Source organism: Saccopteryx bilineata, chromosome 1 (genome assembly GCF_036850765.1).
Source record: "Saccopteryx bilineata isolate mSacBil1 chromosome 1, mSacBil1_pri_phased_curated, whole genome shotgun sequence".
In the NCBI taxonomy this organism is placed as follows: Eukaryota; Metazoa; Chordata; class Mammalia; order Chiroptera; family Emballonuridae; genus Saccopteryx; species Saccopteryx bilineata.
In genome coordinates, this window is record NC_089490.1 from 141297458 (window position 1) to 141309894 (window position 12437).

Sequence of the window (12437 nt, forward strand, 5' to 3'; positions counted from 1 at the left end):
TCTCCAAATACTTGTCTCTTTCTTTATCAACTTCCTACAGGCCCGGATGAGAGAAATCTCTAGGATTACCTAAAATCAAATGCTCCTACACTCCTATTCCCCAATACCCCAAGGAGAACTTCACGAGGGAAATATCAAATAGGTAGAGATGACAGCAGGAAGAAGCTGCCCCTCAGCCCAAGAAGTTCCCTCCTGAATGTTCTCCAAAACCCCTTCCTTTTAACCACACATACTCAGTTCTTCTAAACTTACACCAACAGGTTCCCTGTCTCTAAAAATCTCCACATGTCCTCCCATTCGAGAGGAACCAGACCAGCACGTCTCATGAGGCTCATCCAGGAGACCATGTATCACCATGTCACTCTGTCTACTTGGCACTTGCAGCAAGCAACTAACAATTATTACCTCACAAATTCTTTTTACTTTCTCACTCAGGTTTTCGAAGACATCGCCTGGTTCAAACCTCACAACACGGAAATTGACGACCTATTTAACTGGATGAGGGACTTGACTTGGCAAGGTTCTCTTCTTGAGTTCTCTCCAAAAGAAGCAATAATTTTCCAATTTTTTTCTCCTCTTTCTCCTCGTCACCCCTCACCGTATATTATAAAATTAATAACTGCCTTTCTTTTATATGTAACCACAGAGTTGAGAAGTGATAGTGAATTCCAAACTGCCCTCTTGATGTTCCACTTATCTGTCAGACCTCACCCTTACTGGACTATTGCCCCTGAGACAGGAATTCCAAGAAGCTGATCAATCACCCCAAGAAGGAGCATTCCAGAAAACTGAAATCCTAAAACTGTAAAAGGGAACATACCAGGACTTTTGCCTCAGTATCCTCTCAGGTTCTCCCAAACACTATATAACTCGTCCCTAGTCTGTAACCCAGTGCTCTTCTCCCCGGGAGAAGTACCCGGCAGGGTTCCTTTCTTCCTTTCAATAAAGCCTGTTACTCTGGTCTTTTCGGACTCCCATGGATTCCAACAAAAACAGCCAGAACATTGCCTGGTCAAGGCACATATGGGAGTTGATGCTTCCTGCTCCTCCCCCACTTCTCTCTCTCTCTCTCTGTCTCTCTTCTCTAAAATAAATAAATAAATTTAAAAAAAAAACAGCCAGGCCTGACCAGGCGGTGGCGCAGTGGATAGAGCATCGGACTGGGATGCAGAGGACCCAGGTTCGAGACCCCGAGGTCGCCAGCTTGAGCGCGGGCTCATCTGATTTGAGCAAAAGCCCACCAGCTTGAACCCAAGGTCGCTGGCTCTAGCAAAGAGCTACTCGGTCTGCTGAAGGCCCGCAGTCAAGGCACATATGAGAAAGCAATCAATGAACAACTAAGGTGTTGCAACATGCTATGAAAAAACTAATGATTGATGCTTCTCATCTCTCTCCGTTTCTGTCTGTCTGTCCCTCTCTCTGACTCACTCTCTGTCTCTGTAAAAAAAAAAAAACAGCCAGAACAATCTCAAAGTTCCTCAAAAAGTTAAAAACATTGAGTTATCATGTGACTCAGCAATTCCTCTCCCAGGTATAGATCAAGAGAACTGGAAACAGGTGACTTGAACAGATACTTAACACCCATGTTCAAAACTGCAGGATTTACAACAGCCAAAGATGGAAACAACCTAAATGTCCAACAACAGATGAGGGAATCAAGAAAATGTGGTCCATCCAAACAATGGAATATTCCTCAGCCATAAAAACAAGTGAAGCACGGACACAGGGCCTTGAAAACACGCCGAGAGGCCAGGCACAAAAGACCACATGGTATGCGATCCCATTTATACAAAATGTCTAGAACAGGCAATCCCAAAGACAGAAAGTAGATTCGTGGTGGCCAGGGTGAGGGAAGGGGAATTGGGGAATTAATGCTGATGAGGACAGCATCTCCTTTTGGGATGATGCAATGTTCTGGAACTAGCTAAAGATGATTTTTGTATAATGTTGTGAATGTGCCAAAAATCACTGAAGAACATACTGTTGGACAGATAAAATATATTATGCTCACTTTGTTAAAGATGGCACTGCCCACATGGAAGCTCGTCGCCCAGGTGATATTAATGTGTGTTGGGGGCGGGCTGTGGGCAGGCAGGATCCTTGTAGCCTGGGGCTTGGTTTTAGGACTAAGCCTTTCCCACCATTTTTGATGTGGGGTGGTACAATTCCATCATGCCTCAGATAAGTGACTTTGTATTAGAGACTTCCCTATTTTGTATATTGGATTAAAGGTTTTGATTTCTACACTATAAAGTGGGGCAGAACAGAAGCTTGCTCTCCCAGTTCCTGAGATTAGCATTAGAGAGCAGGTTGGAGAGCAGAGTAAGGCCACGTGGAAGAGAGGAGAGGCAGCCAAGATGGCAGAGTGCTGAAAGAGAAGCCAGTTAGTGCAGAGAGAAGGAGATGGGGAACAAAGGGAACAAAGGCTGGTGAGCTAGAAACCTTTGATTCTAGGAAACTCAGATAAGTCAGTAGCTTTGTGAGCGCTGAATGAGTGGGGTTTTGGAGCCTATTGTGTGTTTTTACTTGCCCGCCAGGTGCAAGCTAAGATTAAAGATGATGGCCCATCAGCTTTTGGCTCCGTTGTTTCTTTACTGACTGTCCGAATCCAGTGCGAACCTACATGTGAATGGCCACGATGGCAGCTCCTGGCTTTACACACACTTTAAAAGGTTAGTTGTAGCCTGACCAGGTGGTGGAGCAATGAATGGATAGAGCATTGGCTTGGGATGCTGAGGACACAGGTTCGAAACCCCGAGGTTGCCAGCTTGAGTGCATGCTCACCAGCTTGAATATGGAACAGGGGTCCCCAAACTTTTTACACAGGGGCCAGTTCACTGTCCCTCAGACCACTGGAGGGCCGGACTATAAAAAAAACTATGAACAAATCCTTATGCACACTGCACATATCTTACTTTAAAGTAAAAAAACAAAACGGGAACAAATACAATTTTTTAAAATAAAGAACAAGTAAATTTAAATCAACAAACTGACCAGTATTTCAATGGGAACTATGGGCCTGCTTTTGGCTAACGAGATGGTCAATGTGCTCCTCTCACTGACCACCAATGAAAGAGGTGCCCCTTCCGGAAGTGCAGCAGGGTTGGATAAATGGCCTCCCTGGTGTGGAATCACAGACATGACCCCAAGGTCACTGGCTTGAGCAAGGAGTTAATGGCTCAGCTGGAGACCTCTCCCCCAGTCAAGGCACATATGAGAAAGCAATCAATGAACAACTAAGGTGCCACAACTATGAGTTGATACTTCTTATCTTTCTCCCTTCCTGTCTGTCTCTCTCTCAAAAAAAGTTAATTTTATATTATGTAAATTGAACCTCAATTAAAAAACATACAAAAAAGCCAGAAAGTGAGTCTCTCTGAGATATAAGATTACAAGGTTTGTTTGTTTTTTCTTTCTTAAACTCATTAGTTTTTCTTGTACATTTTCTTACAAGTAGTACCCATAATGTTTGTAAAAAGAGAAAAAAGTCTCCTTTTAATAATAATTTAAAGGCCCTGGCCGGTTGGCTAAGTGGTAGAGCATCGGCCTGGCGTACAGGAGTCCCGGGTTCAATTCCCAGCCAGGGCACACAGGAGAAGCGCCCATTTGCTACTCCACCCTCCCCCTCTCCTTCCTCTCTGTCTCTCTTCCCGTCCCACAGCCAAGGCTCCATTGGAGCAGAGTTGGCCCGGGGATGGCTCTGTGGCCTCTGCCTCAGGTGCTAGAATGGCTCTGGTTACAACAGAGCAACGCCCCAGATGGGCAGAGCATCACCCCCTGGTGGGCATGCCGGGTGGATCCCGGTCGGGCGCATGCGGGAGTCTGTCTGACTGCCTCCCCATTTCCAACTTCAGAAAAATAAAATAAAAAAAATAAAAAAAAGATGGGCTAATAATAATTTAAAAACATTGGACAAACAGTTTCACATTCAATATGAATTTCCAAAGTCCCCAATTTCAAAAATAATATGGTGTGTCAAAAGCTGCTTTGAGTTTTGAACCAATGCCCAGAGATCTACCCAGGTTTGCTGAGGGGAGAAAAGTAAAAACAAGCCAACCTCAAACCATGAAAGCAAACAGACCAGGTGGCCCTGTGTGGGATGGTTCCCAGCACAGCCAGCCCACCTCTGTGCCCCACTACTTCCCAGATCCCACCCAGCAAGTTGAAACCTCCCTCTCCAAACCTCCGTTTTCCCATCTGTGAAATGGTCTGAGGAGGTATCAACTACAGGGTCCCCAGGAAGAGCCTTCCTCCTCCCAGAGAACAGCTCTTTCCTCCCCACAGGCTTAGGCTGGAGTCCTCCTGGCACTTTCACATCTAATCCCCAAGGAAGGCTTGAACTCGCCTTTCTCCACAGCCCTGTCCCATACAGGCCTCTATCCCAGTCTCTATCCCAGGCTCCTGCTGTCCCATTCCTGCCCCAAAAGGTCAGGATCCCACAGCAGCCAAAAAGGCTCTGAAAATCATAAATTAGGACACAGCTCACATACCCTCTCTGGCTCCCCATTACCTTCAAGAATAAAAGCCAAGTATTTCCCTCAGCCTGCACAGGCCAGCCCTCACTCACTTCAGCATGACTCCCTCCACTGCACCCCCATGATGCCTCCTCACAGTCCGTGGACACCCCATGCTTGCTGCCTGCTCTGTTCCCTTCGTCTCTGATACAGGCCTTCCCCCAAGAGTGGCCCCTTTGCTCCTTCAGGTCTCTGCACGTGCCCCTCCTATGGAAGGCCCCCAACTCTGCTCATTTACCACCCCACACTACTTTGGAGATCTGCTGTAGGTTGAAAGTTGAAGTCCTAACCCCTGGGGTGGGTCAAATAAGTTTGCAAATATGATGTATATGTTTGCTGGGGGACAGGCTGTAAGCAGGCAGGGTCGTTATAGCCTAAGGCTTAGTTTTAAGACTAAGCTTTTCCCTACCTTTTTGAGGAATCCCATTATGCCTCAGATGAGTGACTTTGTATCAGAGACTTCTTTGTATGTTGGATTAAAGGTTTGAATTTCTACACTATAAAATGGGGCAAGGAGCCCATGGTGGAGGAGAGCAGAGAAAGGCCACTTAGAGGAGAGGAGAAGCAGCCAAGATGGTAGAGTGCTGAAGGAGAAGCCAGTTTGTGCAGAGAGAAGGAGATGGGGAACAGAGGTGAATAGGCTGGTGAGGTAGAAACCTTTGATTCTAGGAAACTCAGATAAGTCAGTGGCTTTGGGAGCCCTAAATGGAAAGGGAAGTGTTTTCCCACTGTGTGTATTTCTTGCCTGCCGGGTGCAAGCTAGGATTAAAGGTAATGGCCCACCAGTTCTTGGCTCTGTTATTTCATTACCGTCTGTCCGAATCAAATTCGAACCTGCATGGGCCAGGCGGCTATGATGGTGGCCGCGGCTACTGGCCATACACCTGGTATCAGTGACTATGACTTTAACTGGAAATACAATCCTTGAGATATAATAAAAATGTAAGTTATGGTGAGGTCATACTGGATTAGGGTGGATGTTGGAAACTGAAAGCTGACAGGGCCCTTGTGGTTTAGATTTTTGGGGACAGAGGTGTGGGAGACTGGCAGTAAGCTGACAGAGTCCTTGCTGCTCATCCCCCCACCTCACTCGCCTGATTAAGTTGCTAAAGGCTGCCTGACCAGGTGGTGGCGCAGTGGATAGAGCATCGGACTGGGATGCGGAGGACCCAAGTTCAAGACCCCGAGGTCACTAGCTTGAGCACGAGCTAATCTGGTTTGAGCAAAGCTCGCCAGCTTGGACCCAAGGTCGGTGGCTCGAGCAAGGGGTCACTCGGTCTGCTGAAGGTCCACAGTCAAGGCACATATGAAAAAGCAATCAATGAACAACTATGGTGTCACAACAAAAAACTGATGATTGATGCTTCTCATCTCTCTCATTCCTGTCTGTCCCTATCTATCCTCTCTATGACTCTTTCTATGTCTCTGTAAAAAAAAAAAAAAAAAAAAAAGTTGCTAAAGGCTAAGTTCTTCCCCACAATCTCTGACTGTTTAAGTTGGTAAAGGCAATTTTTTTTTTCCATTTTTCCAAAGCTGGAAACGGGGAGGCAGTCAGACAGACTCCCGCATGCGCCCGACCGGGATCCGCCCGGCATGCCCACCAGGGGGCGATGCTCTGCCCCTCTGGGGCGTCGCTCTGTTGCATCCAGAGCCATTCCAGCACCTGAGGCAGAGGCCACAGAGCCATCCTCAGTGCCCAGGCCAACTCTGCTCCAATGGAGCCTTGGCTGTGGGAGGGGAAGAGAGAGACAGAGAGGAAGGAGAGGGGGAGGGGTGGAGAAGCAGATAGGTGCTTCTCCTGTGTGCCCTGGCCAGGAATCAAACCCAGGACTCCTGCACACCAGGCCGACGCTCTACTGCTGAGCCAACCAGTCAGGGCCGGTAAAGGCAATTTACATGCGTTCTCCACATCTCTATGTCAGCTATAATGCTGATGGTTTCTACTGGTCCTATTCCCCCTATCCCCATGTCCTTCGAGAGACTGGAGGCAGTTTTCTTTTACTCTTTGTTTTGTAAAGTTAAGATATTATACAAGGTGGGGGGTTTCTGCACTGGGAAGAATTCTTGGGTTGCCTTGGAAATGTGACTTTGTTTCGGAGATCTCTTTGATTTGCAAATAACTTTGCTTTACATTATATAAAAATAAAGCTTTCAGGAGTACAGACTTTTTTGGTAGGCTATCAGCCACCATAAGGCCTCCCAATCCCATCCTTTTTCTTTCTGTGTTTATTTTCTAATCCTCCACTGTTCCCATCCGAAACTCGTGAAATTACAAGTCACGCTGGTTTGTGACAGGTGGGCCCTAAATGCAGTAACTGGTGACCTTAGAAGAGACACACAGGAGAGAAGTCTATGTGACCACAGATGCAGAGACTGGGGAGATGCAGCCATAAGCCAAGGACACCTAGAGCCACCAGAAGCTGGAAAAGGCAGGAAGGATCCTCCCCTGGAGCATTTAGGGGGAAGCAAAGCCCTGCTGACACCTGGATTTCAGACTTTCAGCTTCCAGAACAGTGAGACATTTCCCAAAATCCAGTCCCCCAACTGTGGTGTACGGGACTTGGTTTCAGTGGCCCCAGGACACTGACACACCATCACTCGCCTTTCTACAACTTCCTCACAGCACTGCTGCTTTCTGAGGTTTCTTCACTCAATTTGGTTTTTCTGGTCATGTCCACCTTTCCTAGGATACTAGCAAGGTGGGGCTCAGCTGTGCATATCTTCACTGTGTCCCCAGAGTCCAGCAGGAAGGCACTGGGAAGGGCCATGAAGTGTTGACTGATAAATAAAAAAGGTACGGACCTCAACTCGGAGCCTGGCATGTACATGAAACCAGACACAGGCACTTCCAGGCTGGCATTACAGCAATTCAACCTCCCTGGTGGCTCTGCCAACACCCTCCCCATCTGCAGCAGGGGAGGGAATCACACTCAGGTCAAGGGGACAGGAAGGCCCATGACATGTGGGCACTTATCCAACATTATTGCGTTCAACACTCAACGTCCCCTCCTTCCCAGAAGCAACACTGGCCCAGAAGGAGGAAGTGAAAAATCAGGCCTCAGCAACTCAGTGTTGCCAAGTATCCCCAGCCTCCAACCCATCCTCTTGCTTCTTAAAGTGACCCAGAGAGTGTCATCAAACCAAGCGTCCAACCAGAGGACAGTTGGGGATACAATCTGAATAGTTAGGAGCCCAAGGGCCCCAAACTGAATCCCAGTTCCTCCAACTAACCAGCTGGGTCACTTCTAATACTGCATACCGCCCCCCTCCCTCATTTTCCCCTTCTGTAGAAACTGGATTAAGGAGAATCTCCACACTCACTGTTCTGCCTTTCCTTCAGACACCCCAGGTGCCCCTGTGATTCATGGGCCATGAAACTCACCAAGATATAATCAGCCCACATGTCCCGGGCTGATTTCAGGGCTGCCTGGCGCAACTTCATGACATGCTCATAGCGCAAGTCAGACCAGTGTTTGGGGCCCTCTTCATCCGAGTAGGACCTGTGGAAAGGCAGCGGTGATGCTGGGAAGCACAGGCACTGTCAGAGCCCGGAGAGGGCCCAGGCTGTGGGGTGGTCAGAGAGGGCTTCCTGGGGGAGGGGATGGGTAAGCTGAATCTGAAGGCTGGGGAGAAGCAAGGACAAAATAGGAGGAGAGACGTGTGTCTTCAGCAGGGGGCATAACAGGTACCAACGCCCAGAGGGGAGAAAGTTCTGGCAATCTGTAGGGGAAGAAGAAAGGTCAGGAGAGGGTGGAGCCACTGAGAGAGAACACAGAACCAAATAAAATTGGAACCAGTCCTCCCAGACTCAGAATCTGGTCTGAATGGTGGGTAGGTATAGAAATAAACCCAATTCTATTCCCAGTCAGGGCACATACAGGAACAGGTCAATATTCAGGACCTCTCTCTCTCTCTCTCTCTCTCTCTCCCTTAGCCTTCTTCTCTTGTTAAAATGAAATAAACAAGTAAGAATAAACCCAAAAGAGTGACAAGAGCTGGGTCCACACTTCCCCGGGATTTACGGGAAAGCAAAGCAGGAGAGCTGGTGTTGTAGGGCTGATGGGGAGACTGGGAACAAAGCAGTGGGAGTCACTTGAGAAAGACATGGGGGTGAGAGAATTCTAGGTGCAAATAAAAGCTGGGGCAAAGGGCTAGGGTAAAGATGGAGGAGGGGAGATCAGGGCACATTGTGAAGCTGAGGGTAGGTCAGAGTAGTCAGAGCAGCCAGAGCAGCCAGAGCTAGCACTTAAGGCTGCAGAGTTGGGCTAGAGAGTTAGGGCTTGAGGGGCTAGGGTGCTGTTGCAGGACAATGGGGAGGCATGGAGGATGTGTGAGCAGGGGTGTAACTGAGTCCAACTGGGAGGGTCTGGCACTCACCTGGGCTCTTCTGCTGGCCGCCACTCCACAGAGTGGTACAAACTCTTCACGGCCACCAGCCATTCCTGCAGCACTGCTGATGTATTATCTGAGTTGTGGTCCGTGGCCACCCTGTGGGCGGAGAGTGATAATCAGTGAGGTCTGGGAGCCCAAGGCAGGATAGCTCAGCAGCACAGCACCTGGGATCTGCACCCTGGCTCAGCATGCTATCAGCTACATAGTCCTAGGCAAGACACTTCCCCTCTCCATGCCTCAGTTTCCTCATCTATAATAGGAGTGAGGGCACTTCACTAGGCTGCAAAGATTAAACAGATTAATTTTAGAAAAACTCATGAGACACTGTTAGTACTATTGAACATCTAGGACAGGGGTCGGGAACCCTTTTGGCTGAGAGAGCCATGAACGCCACATATTTTAAAATGTAATTCCGTGAGAGCCATACAACGATCCGTGTACGTTAAGCATTAGCTAATAAAAATTTGGTGTTGTCCCAGAGGACAGCTGTGATTGGCTCCAGCCACCTGCAACCATGAAGATGAGTGGTAGGAAATGAATGGATTGTAATACGAGAATGTTTTCTATTTTTAACGTTATTATTTTTTTTTATTAAAGATTTGTCTGCGAGCCAGATGCAGCCATCAAAAGAGCCACATCTGGCTCACGAGCCATAGGTTCCCGACCCCTGATCTAGGATCCTATAAGGTTAAATATTAAATATGTGTAATTTAATAAAAGTACAACTACATCATACAGTCCTACCCCACCTTCCTCTATTCTTGCCTATAAATGACATTACCTCAGAGTAGGCTGTGCTCACTCATTCGTTCAACAAACATTTCTTAAGCAACTGTGCACTTAGATTATCTGGGCAAGGAAATCTAGGGCGGAGAAGAGGGACATTTGGAAATCTAGTTTGACCATGGAGCCCAGAGCCATCTGGCCAGATGAACTGTCACTAGTTGACAACAAGGACTGCAGTGGAAACAGTAGTAATCATGGCAGCTCTGGTCACTGAAGGCCAAGGGCTTCACACCTATTAACTGGTTAATCCTCAGAATTATATTAAAATACCTTTTTCCAGTGAGGACACTGAGGCAGGAGGCAGGAAGTCACCAGTCAGACTTGTTCAGGGCTGTATCCCGTTCCCTTTCCAGGAAGAGTGAATTTACCATGTAGCCATACCCGGCCCACCCGTTCTGGTTAGTAGGCCTGATTCAGGCTGGATTCAGGGTCAATGCAGCAGCCAGGGCGGAAAGATATATACAGCTCACAAAAATTAGGGGATATTTTATGGCTTCATATTCATTTTGAAATATCCCTTAATTTTTTGTGAGCAGTATAGTTATAGAAGTGCAATGTGGGTCGTGGCAACGCTCCAGTGGGGCCTCCAGTCTCTTTCTTGGCGCTTCTGTGTGCGTCAAAGGGAATCAGAAGATTAGGCAGTGCGGCCTGTCCTGGGTGTGGTCCTAGATCTGACCTAATGGTGGAGCACCCGGCAAAGCGAGGGTCCGGCCCATTCTTATGCGGGAGGGGGCGCTCACAGAAGGAAGAGGGCACGCGCGGTCTGGCCCGCCCTGCCCGGTGCCAGGACAGCCGGCAGGACACGGCGGGAACCCGCCGACGAGGCAGCACGCCGGACACTGCCGGCGGCGCTGCACTCACCACAGCGCGGTGCGCTCCCGCGGGTGCCGCAGCCGCTCCAGTGCTCCCAGCGTGGTCGGCAGCGCGTGGGCCGCGTTGCGCGCCAGCAGCGCGATGAGCACGCGCGGCGCCTGCAGCGGCGATTCGGGGCTCCAGCGCTCCTCCGGGAAGTAACCGGCGGCGCCTGGCAGGCCCCCAGGAGGCGGCAATGCCAGAAGTAGTAGCAGCAGAGCTGGGAGCGGCCGCCCGCGCCGCCGGCACCCGCGTGGGGCCACCGCCATCACGCCACGCGTCGCCTTTAAGTTTCTGTTCTGCCGGCGGACGCAGGCCGCTCCTTAAAGGGGCCGTCGGAGTACCGCCGCTGCCGCGCGCCTTAAAGGGGAGGAGAGATCCTGGTGTGAATCAGGAATCATGGCCACCTTCCAAGCCCCGCCTCCAGGCGGCCTATAAAGAAAAGTAGCGCTATTCATTCTCTGTAGCCCCGCCACCGCTCCCGCCTTAAGGGTACAGAGTTCAGGGTCCGCCGTACCTTGGAGCGACCTCTGATGTACCGCCCAACTTTTATTCGTACAAACCCGGGCTGTACCAGGAGGACCTGGTTTGGGCACCCGAAAGGTCTGAGCCTCAGTTTCCCTGGCTGCAACGTCGGTTTTACTATCCTGGATCCCCGACCTTGCTGGGATGCCCTCAAGGATTGTTAGGTATTAAGCGCGAGGGCCCTGGAGTCCCCAGACGCTTCGCATGGGCTTTGTGTGAGCCTCAATATGTCCACCTGTAGGATGGGGTTATACTGACTCCACACGGTTGGCATGAAGAGGAGCTATGTGATGCTTTAACGTGCTGAGCACACACTCTGGAGGCAGTGGACTTTTCCATTAGAAATGCGACCAGTAGATTGTTTTCCAATACTCGAATGTATTTTCTAATTTATCATATTGGGGTCATTCTTTAAAACTTTTTAAGCCTGACCAGGTGGTGGCGCAGTGGATAGAGCGTCGGACTAAGATGCGGAAGAACCTGGGTTCGAGACCTTGAGGTCGCCAGCTTCAGCGCGGGCTCAACTAGCTTGAGCAAAAAGCTCACCAGCTTGGACCCAAGGTTGCTGGCTCGAGGAAGGGGTTACTGGGTCTGCTGAAGGCCTGTGGTCAAGGCACATATGAGAAAGCAATCAATGAACAACTAAGGAAAACTGATGGTTGATGCTTCTCATGTCTCTCCGTTCCTGTCTGTCTGTCCCTATCTCTCTCTCTGTCTCTGTAAAAAAAAAAAACCCAACTTTTTAAAATGATGCTCAAGTGGCCCTGGCCAGATAGATGGTTGGTTAGAACATAGTTAGAAGCACAGAGGTTGTAGGTTGGATCCTCAGGGCAAATACAGGAACAGATTCTGTACATGCCTCTCTCTCTCTCTCTCTCTCTCTCTCTCTTCCTCCCTTCCTCTCTCACTAAAATCAATCAATAAAGAATTTTTTAACATAATTAAAATGACGCTCAGGTGGCTATTTATTAATGTGTGTATGGCCAGGGGTTAATATTGCCAAGGAAAATTCATGCACAGGTTATTTACCTTGGCTGCCCATCAAAGGGTGATGCAAGATGGGGCAGTGAGCTTCAGGGGAAAAGCCCCATCTCTCCCAGCGTGTCTATGGAGTCAGGTGATACACACCCCTCTTCTCCATCCTCTTCCCCTTGTCTATGCCCTTCTTCTTTTTTTTTTTAAGTCTTTATTTTTTATTTATTTATTTATTTATTTCAGAGACAGAAAGTGAGTCAGAGCGAGGGATAGACAGGGCCAGACAGACAGGAACGGAGAGAGATGAGAAGCATCAATCATTAGTTTTTCATTGCGCTTGCAACACTTTAGTTGTTCATTAATTGCTTTCTCATATGTGCCTTGACCGCGGGT

The 12437-nt window shown here is 48.8% G+C and overlaps 1 protein-coding gene across 2 annotated transcripts in view; it reads right to left on the minus strand.

Annotated features, from left to right (window-relative positions):
* Positions 1-10890, minus strand: part of COLGALT1 (collagen beta(1-O)galactosyltransferase 1) — a 33493-nt gene extending 22603 nt beyond the window's left edge. Inside the window, exons 1-3 of one of the 2 annotated variants that reach the window (XM_066270051.1) lie at positions 10554-10890; positions 8892-9002; positions 7897-8014 (exon numbers count right to left, since the gene is read on the minus strand). In XM_066270051.1, the coding sequence (XP_066126148.1) occupies positions 7897-8014; positions 8892-9002; positions 10554-10813 (489 nt within the window). In that variant the 5' untranslated portion in view covers positions 10814-10890. Of the gene's footprint in view, positions 1-7896; positions 8015-8891; positions 9003-9962; positions 10323-10553 lie in introns of those variants that run through there. The other variant, XM_066270062.1, reaches the window with a different exon arrangement.
* Positions 10891-12437: the final 1547 nt, after the last annotated feature.